Source organism: Hemicordylus capensis, chromosome 2 (genome assembly GCF_027244095.1).
Source record: "Hemicordylus capensis ecotype Gifberg chromosome 2, rHemCap1.1.pri, whole genome shotgun sequence".
In the NCBI taxonomy this organism is placed as follows: domain Eukaryota; kingdom Metazoa; phylum Chordata; class Lepidosauria; order Squamata; family Cordylidae; genus Hemicordylus; species Hemicordylus capensis.
In genome coordinates, this window is record NC_069658.1 from 397,559,369 (window position 1) to 397,580,380 (window position 21,012).

At 43.1% G+C, this 21,012-nt stretch overlaps 1 protein-coding gene across 3 annotated transcripts in view; it reads right to left on the minus strand.

Moving 5' to 3' along the window:
• Positions 1 to 21,012, minus strand: part of LOC128347320 (ankyrin repeat domain-containing protein 40-like) — a 30,951-nt gene that overhangs the window by 8,456 nt on the left and 1,483 nt on the right. The window contains exons 1-5 of one of the 3 annotated variants that reach the window (XM_053301782.1): positions 20,239 to 20,327; positions 9,608 to 9,849; positions 5,354 to 5,502; positions 4,231 to 4,710; positions 2,683 to 2,864 (exon numbers count right to left, since the gene is read on the minus strand). In XM_053301782.1, coding sequence (XP_053157757.1) covers positions 2,683 to 2,864; positions 4,231 to 4,710; positions 5,354 to 5,502; positions 9,608 to 9,741 — 945 coding nt within the window. In that variant the 5' untranslated portion in view covers positions 9,742 to 9,849; positions 20,239 to 20,327. Of the gene's footprint in view, positions 1 to 2,682; positions 2,865 to 4,230; positions 4,711 to 5,353; positions 5,503 to 9,607; positions 9,850 to 18,703; positions 19,167 to 20,238; positions 20,328 to 21,012 lie in introns of those variants that run through there. The other 2 variants (XM_053301781.1, XM_053301783.1) reach the window with 2 other exon arrangements.

A 21,012-nucleotide genomic window follows, 5' to 3' on the forward strand; every position in this document is an offset into this window, starting at 1 on the left:
CTCCTCAGAGTCTGTAGGCCGCAAAGGACCAGGTGACTCAGGAACTGAATGAGAATCAGGTGCATGCCTGTGTGGAATCCCAGTACTTTGGGCAAAAGGTATACTGAAGGGGGAGCTGGCAACACAGGGGCAGGTGGAGGAGCAACAGGAACAGCTGGCAAAGACACAACAGGTGATAAGGAAGGGCGCAACACAGGAGAAGGAAACTGCCAAAAGGGGCCTTTAGGGGGTGATGAAGATGAGCAATAAACCCATCTGTGCCGTTTGCGCCCCAATTTCTGTGGGATAAACCTGCCCTGTTCCAACAGTGGAATGACCTGCTTTCTAGGGCTGGAATCAAGCGATGATGATGGCAAAAGAGCCCTGGGGCGTTGGGGCCTCTCAGAGAACACAGCAGGCCCTGCCGGCTGAGTTGGAAGTGCAGCAGGCACCAAGGAATGAGCAGCACTAAGGGGCAAACTCTCCCTCACAAAGAAATCCCGCAGCCACATCAGGGGGAACAGAAGCAGCCAGCCCCAGCGGACAGGGCACCTCATTACTCACTGGTACCGGGTTGGCGGGATCTCCAGAGTACTGAACAGGAAACCCCGTCAGCTTGGAAGGTCAACCTTATCTGTCAGCGCGATCTGTAGTTCTGGAATTGGCGCTTTGTTTAACTGAGCCATAAGGATCGGGCCCAATTGTTCAGGGAGAGGTGCGGAGGGACTGCACAGACCAGCCAGTTCCCCCTCTGCATTCTCCACCACTATCACAAGTGGCACGGACACCAAGGAATCGCCCACCGGGTGCTGGTCGTCAGGGTTCTTTGCCCACCCTTCTGGAGAAGCTCCTTTGCGCCACAGCTTCATTTTACAGCACACATCCTTGCACTCTTCTTTGGAGCCTCAGATTGCCCTTTTAAATGTTTCGTTTCCTTTGGCGCCTTTATTGGAGCCAGAGCAGCCTCCGTGGAGCCATAAGCAAAAAGGTGCGGGAACTGAACGTGTCGGAAGAGGAGCCAACTGTGCCCACAAGGGGGAAACCCCTGACAGAGCCGATTTTAAGAGAAGTGTGAGCAGTGTTGTCTATTTTTTTTCCATTTGTGTGCAGAATGAATTTTGTTCTGGGCAGCAGTATCAAGGCTGTGTTTGTGCACGTATATTCAGAGTGGGACCTTCCCAATTCAATCTGAGCAGGATCTAAAATTAACTGAGCAGACATCAAAAGGCTTGTGCACACACACACACACACACACACACACACACACACACCTTAGAAGGAACACTGAGCATGAGGGCCCTCAGAAAGGGAACCTCTGAGCAGCTCCTCCATGTGGACAAAGCATCTGCTCTGTAACAATCCAATAGAATAAACCAAAAGAGTAAAAGGTAACCAACGGCCAAATATAGCTAACTGCAATAATAATTTGGACAAAGTAAAAACGGATAACCTAAGGCAGCTGCCTTCCTACCCTCGCACAATCTGGGGGAGGGGGGAGATTGATAATAGTAAATTGAGAATAAAGGCTAGCCTGGAAATAGGAAAAAACGATCAATTGCTGAAGAGTTCTTTCTATGACATTCCAGCTTGAGCAGACAGGACCGGGACAGGGTGACCTCCACGTGGCAGGAAGCTAGCCTTACAAAGTTTCAGTCCTGTCTCACGCATATTCACTGTACAACCCATCAATGAGGAGCTCCAGCACAGGGGAAAATGTACATTTCACTTGAGCTGTACATGCAGGTATAGGTGCAAATGGGCAAAGAAAGGATAGGCTGATGCATCATCTGCGCATTCCCTATTGCTATGCACCTCACTGTATAACAAAAATGGAGGAATGCACAAATGCACATTTGGATGCATCAACCTATCCTGTCTCTGTCAATCTGCACATATAGTTCAGCTTATCTGAGAACAGCAGCATCCAGATCAAAGCATGGGTGCAGAATGCAAATCTTTTAATTTTTGCCCACGGCAAGCAACTGCTAGTGGAAGTTTGCATGTGGTATGTTGCTGTTTTCTGCATGCAAACCCCTTACTGTGCAAATAAACTGCCTGAAAATAAGAAGTAGCTGGAGTGCAAAAACACAGTTATCACATTCATTAGCAATGAAGTGCAGGATCCATGACATAAACAGAAAATCCAGTCTAGTAAGAAGAGAGACCTTCATTGATTCTTTGGGTCAAAGCTTTTAGCCGTAACAGAGAATCCAATTACCATTATGCATACATTGGCAATGACTTGATAAATTGATATTTAGCATGTAACAAATCTACAATCTTACATTCCAATTGACACCAAAATGTCAGCGTCAAAACATGAACTTCAAAATATGCATTGATTGAGAGAAAAGTTTAAGGCTATGACTGCTGTCAAATGCAATTCTAGCCATTCTTTTAATGACTGAATACAATATTTCTGCTGCAAGATTTATTGTTCAGATCACAATAAAAGTGTCTAAACCAATGCACAAGTACTCTAAATGCCTAAGGCAGACCCTGCACATCTTGTGATCTACCAGGCTGACTGCAGCCCATCAGCCATGTAAAAACTCCACTTTCTGCACATCAAAAACAGGGAAGTTATGACACACTAAGCAGGCCCCAATGCTGGTCAGCATTCGATTTGGCAGGTCACAAGTTCTGCAGGCCTAAGGAAATAAATTGAGGAACAAATGCAAGTTTAGTTCAAGAAGATCTTACCTTCCTTAATACTGTATTTGGAAGCTTTCTTATTTTCTCCACATGCTCTGGATTAACCCCCAGCTCACAGCAGCTCACTCTGAGCAGTTCTTTGTAAGTCAGTTCCTGTCGGTCCAGTTCAATTTCAATGAAGTCGTTCTCTTTAAGAGTACGGTTTTGAACTCTGACTTTAAGCACCAGTTCTAGTTTAAAACCAAAACACACACACACACACACTCTTGTTAAGAGAGCTATTTAAAGAAAACATTCAGTGCTATCGTATGCATGCTTACTCAAAAGTAAGTCCTATGGTGTTCGATGGGGCTCACTTCCCAGTAAGTGTGTTTAGGGTTGCACCTTTAATCAGTGTATATGTATCAAATCTCAAAATATTGCCCTGATTACTCTTGCTACTTTCCTTTTCTAACTTGAATTTGGTGCTTGTAAAGGAGCAACATCCTGTCTGTTTAAAGACCAAAAGCAGCAACGGGGGAATTCTCAAACCAATCTCACCAGCATGCAAAACCCCTGATATGGAGAAACCACTTTGCAGCTGAAGTTGCACTTGAAGGCACAAACACCTTCTTGCTGTCAGCAAACATGCCCTGTGCTAGAACAAGAAACCTGTGTCCTCTTGAATGAGAGCATTTCACAGCTGAACTTTTGGTGGCTTATCACAGAACCTGCATGAGCCTGTGGACTTGCATTAGAAAATGTAGGCCATGCCAATGACTGCTTGATGACAGCAGGATTGTCGCACAACAGTGGTGAATAAGAGGGATGCAACCTCTTGATCACCAGGCTGAATCTGCAATAGCAGAGAGACCAACATATAGATGTCTTCAGCTAACCATACTTATTTCAAGAATTGAAGAGAATATTCCTAGACATGAGTCCAGTTCAGGCAACAGCAATGGAGACTCACGTGCATTATTAGTTTTTAAGGTGGGGGGTGGATCCACAACAATGTGAAAGAACCACTGCCACTTTGCAAATGTTTGACTGAGGGGTAGGGTATTGAATACTTTCAATAATAAATTGTTTTAATACAACCAATGCTGTTACTAACTTGTCAGGAATGATTCCAGCAAAGAGTACCACCACACTGACAAAAGTGGTAATGAATTCTATAATACATGGGAGAGTATTTTGGTTATGACATAGTGACCATATATCACTGTTTATACAACTAACAGGCCATTGATATCTACTCCTGTCAATTCAGAATAGGTATTACCACCTAAAGAAACAAAGAAGCTACTCTGTTAATGCTTCCACAACCAACAACAACAACAAAAAGAAACATGGATGGATTTCCCTTATGGACCACCACGTTGGTCTTGGACTGAATACAGTATTTGGACTGGATACAGCAATAGAACATTTGAGATGGGATCCAAACCAGAAGGAAAAGTGCGTAAAGGTTTCGTACTACTGTAAGTTCATTCCATTCCAAACAAACCCACCATTTCTCGTTAAACCTAAGCACAATTAGCTCTGTTTTGTTCCCATCATTTTAACCTAAAGACATACTACTGAATGTTTGCAGCTCGAATCATTTGAGGTTACCTTGCATATTACTGAAGGGAAATGCTCCAGTGAAGAAAAAGGGTTGAAATGTTGCAACAGGTCCTGCAGAAGAGCCATTCTGTTGCTGAGTTTCAGGCTGTTTAGATGCAGCTGGGGAAGAAAGAATCCTACTTGGAGGAACAGGCATCTGACCACTGTGACCATTCTGGACTACAGGCTCTGGGCATTCCACAGTGCTTGCCCTCCTCATGTTCCCATCAGAACCTACAGGAGAAGGTATGTCATGTTGTATCATAGCAGTACCAGCCGCTTGAACTTGAGATAAGGAGACAGTGCTGTCCTCATTGTGCTGTTCTAAAGAAGGGGAAAGTCTTCCATTCAAAGAGGAAGCTGAGGTGCTGGTAGTGCTGCTACTCATGGAGTTATAAACATAAGGGAAAGGTGGGTTAGCCAAGTAATTGGGGATAATGGGCAAGGCAGAATCTTTCTTCTCATCCAGAAGTTCATCAGCATCTTCCACTGCAAATAAAAGGAAAGAAAACTCTTTTAAAACTATTCCCAATTGGATTAAGGAAACACAGAAGCTTGGCAAGTGCAGCGGCATTTTCATACGAATGGGCAGGGCGGTTGCTAAGTGGTACATGTGAACAAGAAGATAAACAAATGAGCCGATTCTCTAACAAAAAGGCTATAATGCAATAGTCATGTAGCAATCCTAGGGAGATACTAAATTATATGTTGTATACCAGGGTAGGTACCCTTGGCTTTCCAGCTGTTAATTGCAACTCCCATCGTTCCCAGCCACAAAATGGTAGTGGTAGTTCAATAACAGCTGGAGAGCCCGGATTGCCTACCCCTGGTATATGCATTTGTTCAGACATCACCATATCATAATTTTATGCCCTCATGTTAGTCCAATATTACAGAACCACTTTCAAGTACGTAACAGAAGCCTAGCAACCTATTTCCAGTTCTTACTGGCATCGCTTTCCCAAAGCAATACATCTTCACAGTAGTGCTAACTCTAGTCTAAGAAAGCTTAGAGGAGAAAGTTGCAAGATCAAATCACACGGCCTCATTTTCCCTAACTCATTACAGATTCTATTAGGGACAGGCCACTTAGCATTTAAATATTCTTGATGGTTATTAGGACTGACTATACCTCCCAGCATCTTCCTAATTTCCCTCTTTGACGTTAACTGGACTGGTCTTTCTTCTTTAACTGTGAGGATGTCCTTATCAGCGCCAGCATCCAGCAGGAATGAGACCACTTGAGCATGGTTCCGTTTGCAGGCCCAATGCAAGCAAGTCCTGCACAAGGTAAACAGAAGAGCTAAATGAGAATGAAAAAAAACACAACATCCTGCACAAGATAAAGTTTTACTCATACTGCTTTAGTGAAGGATGATAAAACCTACATTACACTGAGTAGTTTGCTACATTTCTTTTTCATTATTTATGGTCAAGCCCCCCCCCCCATTTTTCTTATACAACATTCTTACAGAGTTCCATATTTCCAGATTCCAACAGTGACACCTGCTGGCAGAATCTTTCCCTACACTCAGCAAAATCAGGTGGAAGATGCACCACACAGAGCTTGGTAGCATTACCTACATCTTCTCACTTTTGAAAAGCTATTCTCCAACAGCAAATCCAAGGCTATAAACCCGTATTGTCAAATTTCTGATAGTGAAGGGAACCTTTGTTGAAAAGCAGTATGCAAATATCCATCATATTCATAAGGCACAATGTTTCTGAATCAAAACTGGTCGCACAATTCACTGTAACACCACAAAACGTTTACTTTTAAAATGGGTTCAGGTAAAAGATGCTGCCAATTCAATAGTGTTATTAAATTAGTTACCTGAATCTGACAAAGTATGTTCACATACAAAGTACACCTTAATTTGACAAATATATAGAGAACATCTCAGTGTAAAGGAAATATTTAATGTTTGGTATACACCTATATTGGGCAGCAGCGATATAGGAAGATGCTGAAAAGCATCATCTCATACTGCGCAGGAGGAGGCAATGATAAACCCCTTCTATATTCTACCAAAGACAACCACAGAGTTCTGTGGTCACCAGAAGTCAACACCAACTCGAGAGCACACTTTACCTTACAAAACAGATAAGCCACCTAATGGCGCAGCAGGGAAGTAGCTTGCCTAGGGAGCAAGAGGAAGCTGGTTCGAATCCGCACTGGGAAACACCTATATCGGGCAGCAGCAATATAGGAGGATGCTGAAAGGCATCATCTCACACTACGTGGGAAATGGCAATGGTAAACCCCTCCTGTGCATTCTACCAAAGACAACCACATGGCTCTGTGGGCACCAGGAGTCGATACCAACTCAATGGCACACTTTACCTTTACACAACACATAAATGCAGGGGCAAAGTAAATGTTGATAAAAGCACAGCCTCATAAATAGAATTCCAGTGTACTTTTAAACAGATTTTGGGGGTTAGACTATTCTAGTAGAAGGGGCAGAAACAAAACTAACACATACAGTGCAGTCCTACACATGTACCCTCGGAAGTGAGTCCCACTGATTTCAACAGGACTTACTAAGGACTAAGAGTGCATAGGATTGCAATATAAGCTTTATGGTTTTTAAGAGTATATTTTTAGGGCTGCCCCACTTATTTAGTCCTGCCTCCCTCAGCTGACACTCCACAACACATATGGCAAGATGAAACAGAAGCACCAATTGCAGAGGAGCCCACCTTTTGTGTGTTTTCCAACTGGAAGGAGGCAAGCCCAGCCCAGTAATGTGCACAGATATAACAGAGCCTCCTCTAAGGGCTTGTGATTTGGCTGATCCTCTGCAATGGGAATGAATAATGCTTGCGTCCATGTGGGAAATATGAGATAAATAGTTAATAGCTCCTGTGAGCCCAAAGCAGCCACCCTCCAAACTGCCTGCCTGCTGCAGCTCTCCACAACTGCCTTGCTGCCTAATCAGCCTCCGCTGAGGACATTTAGTTCTGCACAGTGTTCCCTCTAACAGGGATTCCCAGATGTTGTTGTCAACAACTCCCAGAATCAACAGTTGCAATGGCTTTTGCTTGGGGATTATGAGAGTTGTAGTCAACAACATCTGGGAATCCCTGTTAGAGGGAACACTGGTTCTGCAACACATCTAATGAGCCTGAATCATTCACTCAAGATAAAGTAGAACTACCTGCACCAGCATAGCCCTCAAATTTTCCTGTAGAACAACCATTTCTTTATAAAACAGATTTCCTCAAAGGTGTTCATGGCAAGAAACATTGGTTTATCAATGTTATCCTCAGAGCACCCCAGATAGGTAGGTGATACTGTGAGACAGGCCTTCCATTGAGCAGGGATCTGAACCCATCTCTGCCTAGCAGTGTTCTCTCTAATTTTTTTCATCTCTGTGCAGAATGAGTTTTGTTCTGATATCAAGTATCAGATACCAGTATCAAGGCGGTGTGTGCGCACATGCATTCAGAGTCAGCTTGAATGGGAACTAAAATTAACTGAGCAGACATTAGAAAAAACTTGTGAGTACACACACATGCACACGCCTTAGAGGGAACACTACTCCCTAGACTAAATTCAATATTCTTTCCAGTATTATGCTCTGCTGGTTATTAATATACCTTCAGCATGCTCTTTAGAATTCGCCTTTTTAAAAAGCATATTTTGCCAAAAAGGGCATGTTATAAGACATAATTGCATATATTTTTATATTAAAGCAGTTTATTATGAAACCTGTTTCATAACCACATGACTGACTTTGAGTCTGACATTCTAATCTTCTTGAAGTCAACAAACTATTCCAGATCTAACCTGTATTAAAACTGCTTTTCCTTGTGTTTTCTCAAAAAAAAAAAGTGCACAATGTCAATTCTGAAATTGCTGAGAGCTGACTGAGAGCTCTTGAGCATTAACAGGTAATTTATAACTCCCCATTTATATTTGTGACTCTTTTATTTCAGTTATTGCAGTCCCAGAGTTATCCAGTTATTTCATACAGAATTTTGCAAGTCTCTTCTGCTTTGAGCAAAACTCTTTCAATTTTGTAACACATGCAAGTCTTTTTTCATGGTCATTTCAATATGCTCCACAGATTCTGTCCCAATATAGATCCCCATATGACCCTTGTCATATTAAGACCAAAAGCATATCAATTATAATGGGGGAGGGGATACTGAAATTATGCTGAAAACATGTTGCAAAAAGTGAGGGTTGATGGGGTGTTTTTTAACCTTTTCAAGGCTTTTAATAAAGTAACATTCAGCAACAGATAGTAGCATAAAGTTTGGTTATCACTAACATGTCAGGTTAATCTCACACAAAACCAATTTTAAAAACCCTACCGATGATTACTTGTGAGCAAAAATCTCCACACTTTATGTTAACATGATTTGTTGTAATTATACATCACTTCTGATGAGCAATACAGTACTGTATAGACAATTTTAACAAGATAAGTGTTAAACTATGGAAACAATCACTAAAATGTATTGCCACAAGCTCAGCTGCCTAATTTCCCACAACTGTGAGCACAGGGTAATCCAGGAGATGTTTATTTAGAAGTAAATTATACTATGCTCAGTGTAACTTATTCTACATGTGCATATAGGGTTGCCAACTATCCCTCATTACAGGGATGAAATGTTGGTCCCTATAGGGACAGCATTTGTCCCTCATTATTCGATAGCATATAATTCAATTACATATACATCAATGATTTGTATCAGGCTCTTGATTACGACTCAGGCTCTTGATTACGACTGCATACACCTCTCAGCCCCTCCCAGCCAGCCCACATAAACTTGTGTCCCTCATTCTGGCAATGAAATGTTGGGAACTCTATGTGCATAGGAGTGTAGCCAAAAATAAAGAATATGCTTCAACCCAATATTATCTGTAGAAGTTAAGGAGGATGTTTAAATTTAAGCTACCAGACTTCTCAACCATGATCACATTTCTTAAATAAAACAATATATACTTAATATTTATTTATTGTTAGATTTATATATCGCCTTTCATTAAAAACAATCCCAAGGCGGTTTACAAAAGTTAAAACACATATAATAAAAATGAGTTAAGAGTATTTAGCTAAAAATATAAAAACAAATCTGATATTAAAATATATAATATACAAACACAGAAAACTATACATGGATAAAAATATGGCAGAAGTATTAACACGTCACTAATTAATCCACTTAATAATCTCAGAGAATTATTAATGGGAAGAAAACTTATATCTCACTCCAAACTTACCCAGATATGCATCACAAATTATGCTCAAAAAAGGCTTGCATGGGTATCGCAAGGAACCATCGGTATAATTAAGTCACCCCGAGCAGTACTGATTGCACTGGACGGGCGAGATACATTTTAAATAAAATATATAAGCTGTTAAATACTTACCAGCCGTTTATCTCGTTTTGAGAGTTAACACTCACTCCGAATTCCACCAATCGCTGAACTTCTTCAATATCCCCCAAAGCAGACGCTTCTCTCAGTCTTTCCTGGAGCTCTTTTTCCTCAATTGCAGAGGTCATGTTACAAAATTCTCTTTACAGGGAACTTCGGGATTGTCAATTAGCTGCCTACTGTGGATGATGGATCATCATTCTATAAAAGCAGTTAGAGATGGAGAGAATCCAGTCCTAGGGAAAATAAGCCCCACATCTCATTCCGTTTAATCTTTCGAACATATATTGCTGTTTTCTATCTATTGCTCATAAATCAAAATTTCACATTTCTGAAGGCTACTTCCCCCCCACTAATTGCATAGTTACGGCATGTCTGGATGGCTGCTGTTTCCTTCTTCGCAGGGGGACTCTATTAAGTGCGACAACAAGGACCGAGATATTTAGTTCCTACCAACAGTCCGGCACTCGGAGGCTCAGTGTGTAGTACCTGAGTCAATATCTATCCGCAAAAGAACACTGTATCAACTTGTATTTATTTAAACAAGTAACTAATTACTATAGTAACCGTTTGATATACTATACTACAAAATAAATCTACTCCGTTCTGTTGCTTGAGCATTCATTGATTCCAGTCTTCGTTTCGGCCCGCCCTTGCTTTCCCCCTCGGGAGGCTGATTCTGGAAGCCATGCTCTGCGCTGCAAAAAATCTGAAACACTGTGGCTCCAGCTGTTCCAAAACCGCTAGAACCCTACAAAAGGGTAAAATCAGCTGGGGGGTAGGGGCAGGATCCAAAATTGTAGGCATTATGCTGATGCCAAGCAAATCAAAACCAAAATAAGTCAAAATAAAATAGCCATCCTAAATGGATAAACAAGATGAATACATGTAGAACCACAATGTTCAATCTAGTTTCAGATTATTTTCTTAGAATTGGGCTTGTTTTTCCATTTCAAGGAAAAACTTCTGAAGCCTGGAAGAGCCAGTTATCAGGAATAATGTAAATGAATGTCACATGGCAGTGTTTGCTTGTGTGGTAGGGTTGCCAGCTGACCATAAAATAGCCTGCTCTTTTGCCTTTAACAAAGCTTTGATTAGAAGATATGAGCAGTTGAATATTTTCATGCCAGAACTTAACACGATCACCTGCTCATTCATTGCTACAGTTAATACTGCAGGTAAGGGCTAGTTACAGGGGCAGGATCAAAAGCTGTATGTTTTAATAATAGTGAGGTTTCAAACAGAATTATGAAAATGGCTCTAATAGTCCTCATAGCTGCTTGCTAAAGTTTTAAAATGTAGCCACAGTGTGCAGCCTATATCAGGCAGCAGCAATATAGGAAGATGCTGAAAAACATCATCTCATACTGTGCGGAAGATGGCAATGGTAAACTCCTCCTGTATTCTACTAAAGAAAACTACATGGCTCTGTGGTTGCCAGGAGTCAACACCAACTCGACAGCACAATATTACCTTTACAGTGTGCGGACTGGTCTGAAAACCAAAGTACACAACAACACAACCCTGTAACTTACTATAAACATTCCATTTTGCTCATTTTTTAACAGCAAAGTCAGTCAACTCTTAGCAGAATAAACTAACAACACTTTAATACTATTTTTTCCCATCTGTAAAGCATAAATATGTACCATATTTGTATTAGAGAGCTTGGAGGAGAGATTTCTTTATCTACCCAAGCTGCAGCAGAAGTGCACAGCAGATAAGGAGAGCACTGCTGATTAATATTGTCTGAAGACATGTATTTTAAGTTCTAAATAAAGTATTTATTTAGGAAATCCATTAGGGAGATAGATAAGCCTACATGCCTGGCTGCTAGCTACATACAGGAAGTAGAAGGAAGAGAAAGTCTCTCTCCAGGTGAGAGAATAAAAGACTATCAGTCTAACAAAGGGGTACTCCAAGTAGAGAAAGCATTGTCACAGAGGGAATGCCCTTACTGGCTGTCTTTACCCTTAATGCCTGTAGTGGTCAATAGGATTGCTGCTGGTGCTAAATGTTTATGTCATCAGGGGCTGTATCTTCATTCTCCAACAATCTGCAGGATCATGGATTGTAAACTTGCATATAATACATGCACACCCTTCTCTGATATTGAAGTGCACAGGTTCATCCGTGTCTGTTTAAGTTTTAATAGCAGGCAGGGGCTGACTTTGACCAGACCGCAAAATTTGGGAAATGGGCTTAACTCTTTCTCCCATGTCATTTTCCTAAATAAAATTGCCCCCTAATGAAATACCTATTTCACAGGAGCATGGGTATTGGGAAGGGGCAGTTGCCCCCAGCCCCCAACTGAGCCAGCACCCATCAAATTCATTGGAACATTGGCAGCTGCCATATACTGGTCCCTTGGTCCATCTAGCTCAGTATTGTCTACACAGACTGGCAGCGGCTTCTCCAAGGTTGCAGGCAGGATATATGATGTACAAACAACTACTTTGTATATAATTGTGCTTTGGCAATGTACTGTATGCTTTGGTAGTTTGTTGGTTCAATTAAAAAAATCTTGCCCTATTAAAAAAAATAAAAATCTTGTCCTATCCTGGAGAAGCCAGGGAGGGAACTTGAAACCTTCTGCTCTTCCCAGAGCAGCTCCATCCCCTGAGGGGAATATCTTGCCGTGCTCACACTTCTAGTCTCCCATTCATATGCAACCAGGGTGGACCCTGCTTAGCTAAGGGGACAGGTCAAGCTTGCTACCACAAGACCAACTCTCCTCTCTTTGTGTGGGGGTCTTTTATACACACACACACACACACACACACACACACACACTTAGAACAGGGGTGGCCAGCCTGGAAGACTACAACTCCCATTATGCACAGCAGCCACCATAAAGAGGCTTTCACTCTAAGCAGTCTCCCGCTTTCTCACTCCTCGGGAGGGGGGACATGGCAGTCACTGACAGGCATTGGGGGAAGCCCTTTCTGGCATGGGGAAAAGGTCCTTCTCGCAGCAGCAGCCAGGCCCGCCCGCCTCCTCCTCTTTCTGAGCATGCCCAACATTCAATGGGGCATACGCCCAGAGAGGGAGTATTGGACTGCTGATTTTGTCACATCCCCACCCCCAGAAAAAGTCCTGTGGGTGCCCTTGCACAGGAGCCCATCCCTCTGTTTCTGCATGAATCACTGATCCAAATGTGCTTTGTGCTTAGAAGGAGATGGGTCCAGAGCAATGACTTATGCAGCAATATAGCACACAAGCCTCATCTGAACATAGGTAATTGTGCCGTGTCTCTTGATCCCCTAACAGTCAATGCAAACACACATCAGAATTACCCCCCACCCCCCTCTCATTAGAAGGCCAGAATAATCATATAGGAATGCAGCCTCCTTTGTAGATGGATACTTGAGTACAAAGAGGAGTCTTTAACAGTTTGTTACTTGTACTTCATAAGACATTCTATAAGTTCTCACAAGGCACATTAGTGAGTCTGTCTGTCTGTCCAGCACAAAGTGTGGGAATTACTGAGCAGATCACATCATTTGGTAAGAAGCCAAATTTGCAGCTTACTCCAAATTATTCAGTACTGCCTGTGAAAAGCCAAGCAGACTGTGAAGAACTCCAAAAGAACAAACTTGCTTGCTGCCAAACTGGATGAACAAGCAACAAAACAACAAAGGAAATTACATGTGGGTGTGAAGTGATGCAGATGGGTGCAAAATGTCCCCATTTAACATGTACGAAGTCTGAACTGGCTGTAACTAATTAGGAAAGAGATTTTGGAGTTGTGGTTAAATAAAGATGTCAACTCTGTATATGACGAAAGTGGGGAAAACTAGGTAAATTTCATATTAGGGAAGGAACTGCAAATAAAAAGGACAGGACTTTAATCTGTATATGAATCTGTAGTGCAGCTATGTATAGTTCTAGTCATCCCTTCTTAAAAAGGGATCATCATATACTTGCAAAAAGTGCAGAGAAGGGCAACTAAAATAAGAACATAAGAACAGCCCCGATGGATCAGGCCCAAGGCCCATCTAGTCCAGCATGCTGTTTCACACAGTGGCCCACCAAATGCCGCTGGAAGCCTACAGACAGGAGTTGAGGGCATGCCCTCTCTCCTGCCGTTACTCCCCTGCAACTGGTACTCAGAGGCATCCTGCTTCTGAGGCTGGAGGTGGCCTATAGCCCTCAGATTAGTAGCCATTGATAGACCTCTCCTCCATGAAGTTATCCAAACCCCTCTTAAAGCCATCCAGGTTGTTGGCTGTCACCACATCTTGTGGCAGAGAATTCCACAAGTTGATTTTGCCAGGGGCAGAGCCACTATTGGGCAAACAGGTTCAAAGAACCCAGGCCACCGCCAATCAGCAGCCGCGCCTTGTGGCCCCAACACGCCCCCAACATCTGACGTGGTCCTCATTCGGGAGTTAAATGCACAGCCCCTGATTGGCGGGACTGGAGAACCTTCCCTATGAATAAAAGGCTAAAGCACTTGGGGCTTTTTAGTTTAGAAAAAAATAGTTTGGAGTTTTTTTCTTTAGAAAAAATGACTAAGGGGGACATAATGATAAAATTTATGCATGTTTGGAGGAAAGGGGGTGCAAATTTTATCTCTCTCACTCTCCTACAAACAATACTAGAATTTGGGGTCACCCATTTAAAACAATGGGCAGTAGATTCAGAAAAGACAAAATAAATTAAAGTTAGTATAATTAATTTATGGAATTAACTGCCACATGATGTGGTGATAGCTAGTGTCTTCAATTACTTTAAAAGTGGATTGGATGAATAAATGGAGGCTAGATCTATTAGTTGTAATAGGTAAAGGTAAGGTAAAGTATGCTGTTGAGTCGGCGTCGACTCCTGGCAACCACATCTTCTTCTTCTTCTTCTTCTTCTTCTTCTTCTTCTTATTATTATTATTATTATTATTATTAATCATTTGATTTCTATACCGCCCTTCCAAAAATGGCTCAAGGCAGTTTACACAGAGAGATAATAAATAAATAAGATGGCTCCCTGTCCCCAAAGGGCTCACATTCTAAAAAAACCAAAACAAGATAGACACCAGCAACAGTCCTGTGATTGTTTTTGGTAGAATACAGAAGGGGTTTATCATTGCCTCCTCCTGTGCAATATGAGATTTATTTATTTATTCATTCATTCATTCATTCATTCAATTTCTATACTGCCCTTCCAAAAATGGCTCGGGGTGGTTTACACAGAGAAACAATAAATAAGTAAGATGGTTCCCTGTCCCCAAAAGGCTCACAATCTAAAAATAAACATAAGATAGACACCAGCAACAGTCACTGGAGCTACTGTGCTGGGGGTGGATAGGGACAGTTACTCTCCTCCTGCTAAATAAAGAGAATCACCACATTAAAAGGTGCCTCTTTGCGAAGTTAGCAGGGGTAACTGCCTTTCAGAGATTATGCCTTTCAGCATCTTCCTATATCGCTGCAGCTCGATACCAGCAGGGATTCGAACCAGCAACCTCTGGCTGGGTAGTCAAGCCATTTCCTCGCTGCGCCATTAGGTGGCTACATGGAATTTTAAAGTCCAGAGGAAGTGTACCTCTTAATATACTACTTGCAGGCAGAGGCGTATCTAGAGAAAATAGCGCCTAGGGCAAGCACTGAAATTGCGCCCCCTGGCCAAACATCTGACACCCATCTTTCAGATAACTTTACCATAATATCAGCTCAAAAATACAAATCAAGCTCGTTAATCTTTTAATATTTCAAAAACTATTTAGCAGTGGACATAGCCAGACCAAAAAATGCCGGAAAACTACCAATTTCAGTATGCTGGGGCTCATGAAATACCCAAATACTATGTGGAGGTGTACTTGGAAAACTAAACAGAAGTTCCTGTCTAATTCTCTACTATGCATTGTAGCATCACTATTACATAAGTTTTAAAAATAAATGGAGAATTTGCCTTTCCCAGATACTCTGAAAATAATTAAAAGATATGCAGAGTAAACTGTGTCACTGCTTGGAATATATTCTAGTATTTCGGAAAGACAGTTAAAATGAGAGAAAGAGAGCAAGAAATTCCCAGTGGGCCTTAATACTAAGGATTTCACACTGATTCAAAGACAAACTCACCATTAATAGCCATATTATTAAGACATCACATTTAACTCACTTAGCACAAGAAGCAAAGTAAGAGCAAATGAATACAATCCTAGCTCATAAGCTTCAGCTCAGTGTTCACAAGTCCTCTGTACATAGAGCCAAACTGAATATGTGTACAGTGACTTATACTAACTTTTAAAAAATTACCTGTAGCCCCTTTTGGGGGCTTCCTATAGGGCATGGTGGGGGGCTGCAAAGGACCCCCATCCCCCCCACCAGCCTCTTAATTCACTGCTGCAGCCTGACCCGGGCTGATTTTTGGGCCTGTTTTGGACTACAAAGATCGGCGTGATGGCCATTTTTGAGGCTGCCATGCATGCTCAAATGGCCTCTGCAAAGCCTAGCAAGGCCTAGAGCCTCACAGGGACCACTGGAGCATTTTCGGTGGCCATCTTTAAAAATAATGTGGTTTTTTTTTTTTAAATGGCTGCCAAAAATAAAATGGCCACCGCACATGCTCAAATGGCCTCTGTGAGGCCAGGCATGGCCCATGGCCTCACAGAGGCCATTTGAGCATGTGCAGTGGCCATTTTGTTTTTGGCAGCCATTTTTTAAAAAAGATGTTCATTTTAAAAAATTGCGCCCCCCTTCAAGTGGCGCCCGGGGCACGTGCCCTGCCTGCCCCACCCTAGATATGCTCCTCTTTCAGGGAGACAAACTACAGGGAAAGGATGTTACCGTCCTGCCTTGTCTGCAGGCTCCCCAGAAGATTGATCCTTTGTTCATTTCTGTTAGATGAACTCAGCATAGTTAAGTCCCCCTAGTGGGCATGCTGATGAACAACTAAATCTTACACCTGCCCTGGCCTTATGACTCCCCTCTGACCAACATAGGATCAACCTTACTTCATGGAACCTGGCACGGTGGGGTTGTTGCAGAGACACAGACTGCAACAGTACCTTCTCTAAATTTGACATAATTCTAGCTCAGGAAACCTGGACAACAGCCGACCTTACATTCAATGGATACCCTGTTTCCCTGAAAGTAAGACCTACCCCGAAAGTAAGACCTAGCAGTAATTTCTGATGTACCACTAATTGCCCTAGTGCATTTTGGGGGGCTAAAATTAATATAAGACACTGTCTTATTTTCGGGGGGAAACGGGTACTACTCATTCTCATTGGGGGAGGTACCTGGGACAGGGCGTGGAAGGCTCAAAGGAGCATTGGCAGTACTAGTCTTCACCTCCCTGTGGGTAATAGTGACCCCTTCACTTCGCTTAAACAATAAGCTATGGCCTTGTTAATCCATTTTGGTCCCAAATCGTTATTACTAATCAATGTAAATTTACCACTACAGCAATGGAAACCTGTAATCTGCTCTGTATGGACTGAGCTTGAGGAGTACACAAATGACCATCTTCTGGCCAACCCCAAAGTGCTGGTGGTGATGGCGGAGTGACTTAAATGCTAGGATGGGATCTGACGACCTCACTCTATTTACTCAACATCAGCTACTCATCCCATGTTCAGAGTCTGAACCCCTTTCCTGCTCCTCAAAGGATCAGAGAGCAAATTTTGTGGGGCTTTGTTTAGCCCAAATGACTGCAAGACTTAATCTTCAAATTCTAAATGGTTCAATGGAGGGTGATCATCCAGGAGAATTTACATATTTATCTGGTTCAAAAACAAGCACCATAGACAATATTGCTGTTACCGGGAACCAGCTCCCTTTTGTTGTGAATTTCAGAGTTTTGCCTCATGTAGATAGTAACCACTTCTCGCTCCTCCTCCTTGGTCCAACAGTTACGCCTGGAGACTCACTACACTCCCAATATTCTACTGGAGGGCCAAGGTAGATGTCTTGCCAAATGGACACCCCAGCTTGATCAAACAATAAAGGAATTGCTTGCAGTAGAACCCTTCCTGACCTACTGGCAAGACCTCACATCAGTGGATCTGTCTCTTGTCCCTCTGGAGACATATGAGGATTTATTAGATGAGCTCCAAAAACATTTAATTAGGAAAGCTGACTACACGCCTAAGCCACCCGGGTGCCCATCCAAACCCTGGTTTGCTAAGGACTGTATAGAAGCCAGGAAATTCCTTACATCTGCCTTCATCACCTACAGAGTTACCACTGGAGCAGACGCTACGGAGGCATCTTTAACATCTTTTCAAACCTCAAGAAACAATATATCTATTGACAAACAAGAAGAGAGAGGCCATGAGGGCCACTTGGTCACAACTTATCCAGGCAGCCAAAGCTAAGAATCTGTCCACATTCTGGAGCATCATGGCCAACTCTTCCCACAATGGCTTGGCCTGGATAGACTCCCACATTCCTCCAGCAAGCTGGGAATTGCACTTCTAGAACCTATATGAAGACGTTACGGTGAACTCAGGTCCCCCTCTAAAGGATATAAAAGACCTGCCCAGCTGGCCACTGGCCACTGTATTGGAGGTTGAGACCCTTATTTCACAATCTAAAGTGGGAAAGGCCCTGGGGAAGACCTCATCCCTATAGATCGTATAAAAAGTAACCTGGAGTGGTGGGCCCCAGTCCTAGCCTTGTTATTTACCCATATTGACTCCCAGGGCTGCATTCCCAGGGACTGGGAGCTGGAGATCATTGTTTTCATATTCAAAAATTGACAAAGGGATGACCTTGCCAATTATAGGCCCATTAGCCTGCTCAACACCATCAGCAAGCTGTATGCCAGACACATACATGGGAAACTCAAGGGCTGGTTAGAGCAAGAAGAGATGCTGCCAGACTAACAAGTGGGCTTTAGGGAAGGCAAATCTACAATTGACCAGTGTCTCAGTCTCCACCCTACTCTATGCAGATGCTGCTGCAATCCTTTCAAGGACCCCTATAGGCCTCAGAAGGGCACTGGCGACATTGTCACAGTACTGCAAGAGTGAACAACTTGAAATAAACTACCAAAAAAACTAAGATCATAGCCTTCTCCAGAAGACCTAAGACCTGACATTGGAATATTGACGGACACAGAATTGAGCAGACTGCCTGCTTTACATACCTGGGGGTGGTCCTCCATGCCTCTGGCTCAAGAAAGGCCCACTGTGACCACGTTGTTCTAACGGCACAGAGGAGCTCTGCTGCCATCTTGAGGTTCCTTTGGACTGGAGCTGGCCATTACGTACCTGCAGTGCTAAAACTATATGAGGCCACCAAGCCGCTGGCACAATTACTATATGGAGCCCACCCAGGATCCTCCTCCAATCTTGCTGCACTGGAGCATGTCCAATCTCAATTCTTAAGAGCGGCCTTACAAGTACCTTGCTGTGTCTCCACTGCCACTCTACGTTTGGAAACTGGTATGATAAAAGTTGAGGCCAAAGTTTGGATGACTGTTCTCAACCACTGGCTCAAACTAGCCCTTTGCCCACAGGGCCTGGCCCCACTAACCCTGCAGGACAATTTCCAATCCCCTTGAAAACTGGCATTCTACAACAAAGTGGTGTTACTGGGCTTCTCCTTGTCTATTCTGCTTGCTATGGGCTATGACAAGGTGAAATCAGCCATTAAACAGAGCAGCCTGGACACAGAATGCCAGGCGGATCTAAGTAGGGCACCTGGCTTCCTGGCCTCGGATAGTCTCAGATTAACTGGCTCCCTCTCTGCACATCTGACACAGTTGGAAATACAAAGCCACAGAAGGGCATTCAACCTTGCCTGTTGTCATGCCCTTCCTTCCGCTGTTTTGGAAGGCAAATATAAGAAGATCCCACTCACAGAAAGGCTTTGCCCCTGTTACTCTGGGCGGGTGGAAACCACTGAACATGCACTCCTCTCTTGTCCCTTTTATAAAGAGAGCCGAGATAAGCTTATATTCCCTCTGCTTCCCAGATACCCTGGTCACCCTAATCAGGACTACATGACGATTCTGCTCTTGGATGAAAATCAGATCTTCACGTACAACGCTGCCAGGTTCTGTGTGGCAGCCTTCAAGATCCGCCAGACTTTGACTGCCAGCCCATAACCCGTGTAGCAGATTTTTAAACTACTGACTATTTTACTTGATAATTAGTTGTTTTACTTCACATTTTAGCTATTTCGCTGTATATTTTATATTATATGTTAAATATTTTATACTTTTTAGATGCCTTTACTGTTATAGTTGTATATAACTATTAATACCTATATATTTACCCTTGCTTTCTCTTTTTTATTAGTCTCCCCACAATTGATTGATTGATTGATTGATTGACTGACTGATTATGTAACTATTTTCTTACTGCCCTACAGGCACCTGATACATGATCCCTCCTGTTCTTTTTACAGTATGCTGTAATGGTAATGGTAATTATAATAATGAGCTTTGTGTTTTGGTATAGTAAATTTCTCTTCTGCACCAATAAAGTTTTGTGGGAACTAATTTTTAGGGGTGTGCACAGAACCGTCTGGCCCAGTTTGGTTCGAGGCCGAAGTGGCCTCGAACGGAATCAGGCCAGTTCGGTCCGGCCCCCATCAAACACCCCTCCCCCGGTCTGGTCCGGTGGGGGTCCGTGAATTTATTTTTTGTTTAAAAATTTTAAAATTGAAATGAAATACCTGTAGCCCCTTCGGGGGGCTTGCTGTAGGCTGCGGGGGGGGGGGTCCATGAGGGTGCCCTCCTCCCCCGTCAGCCTCCCTCATCACCTCCGCGGCTGGGTAAATGTAGTATTTTTGGCCCTTTCGGGCCTCCGTAAAGACGAGCGACGGCCATTTTGGCCACCGCTGCACATGAGCAAATGCCTTCTACGAGGCCGTAGGCCATGCCAGGCCTCACAGAGGGCATTTGCGCATGCACGGCGGCCAAAATGGCCACCACTCGCCTTTACAGAGGCCCGAAAGGGCCCAAAATACTACATTTACCCGGCCGCAGTGGTGATGAGGGAGGCCGGCGGGGGGAGAGGGAACCCTTGCAGACCTCCCCGCAGCCTACAGCAAGCCCCCTGAAGGGGCTACAGGTATTTCACTTTAATTAAAAAAAAAAATCACGGACCTGTCTGGTGGTTTGGTTCCGGACCGGATGGAAACGGGGGGGTGGCATTTCGGTTCGACCCCAAACCTCCTGACCGAACCACCGGACCGGGGACCGGTTTTGCACATCCCTACTAATTTTGTATGGCAAGTGAGCTGGATAGTTTGTTTATTTATTTTCATTTACATTTCTAGCTTGCCCTGTACCCATAAATCTTAGAGTGGGTTACAATAAGACCGATATAAAACATAATTAAAATACATCATAAAATAAAAAAAAAATACAGTATGGTTGAGGGATACTACAAATACACTACAAACAATTCTGAGGAATGAGACCAGCAGCATTTGTCTTCACTGTAG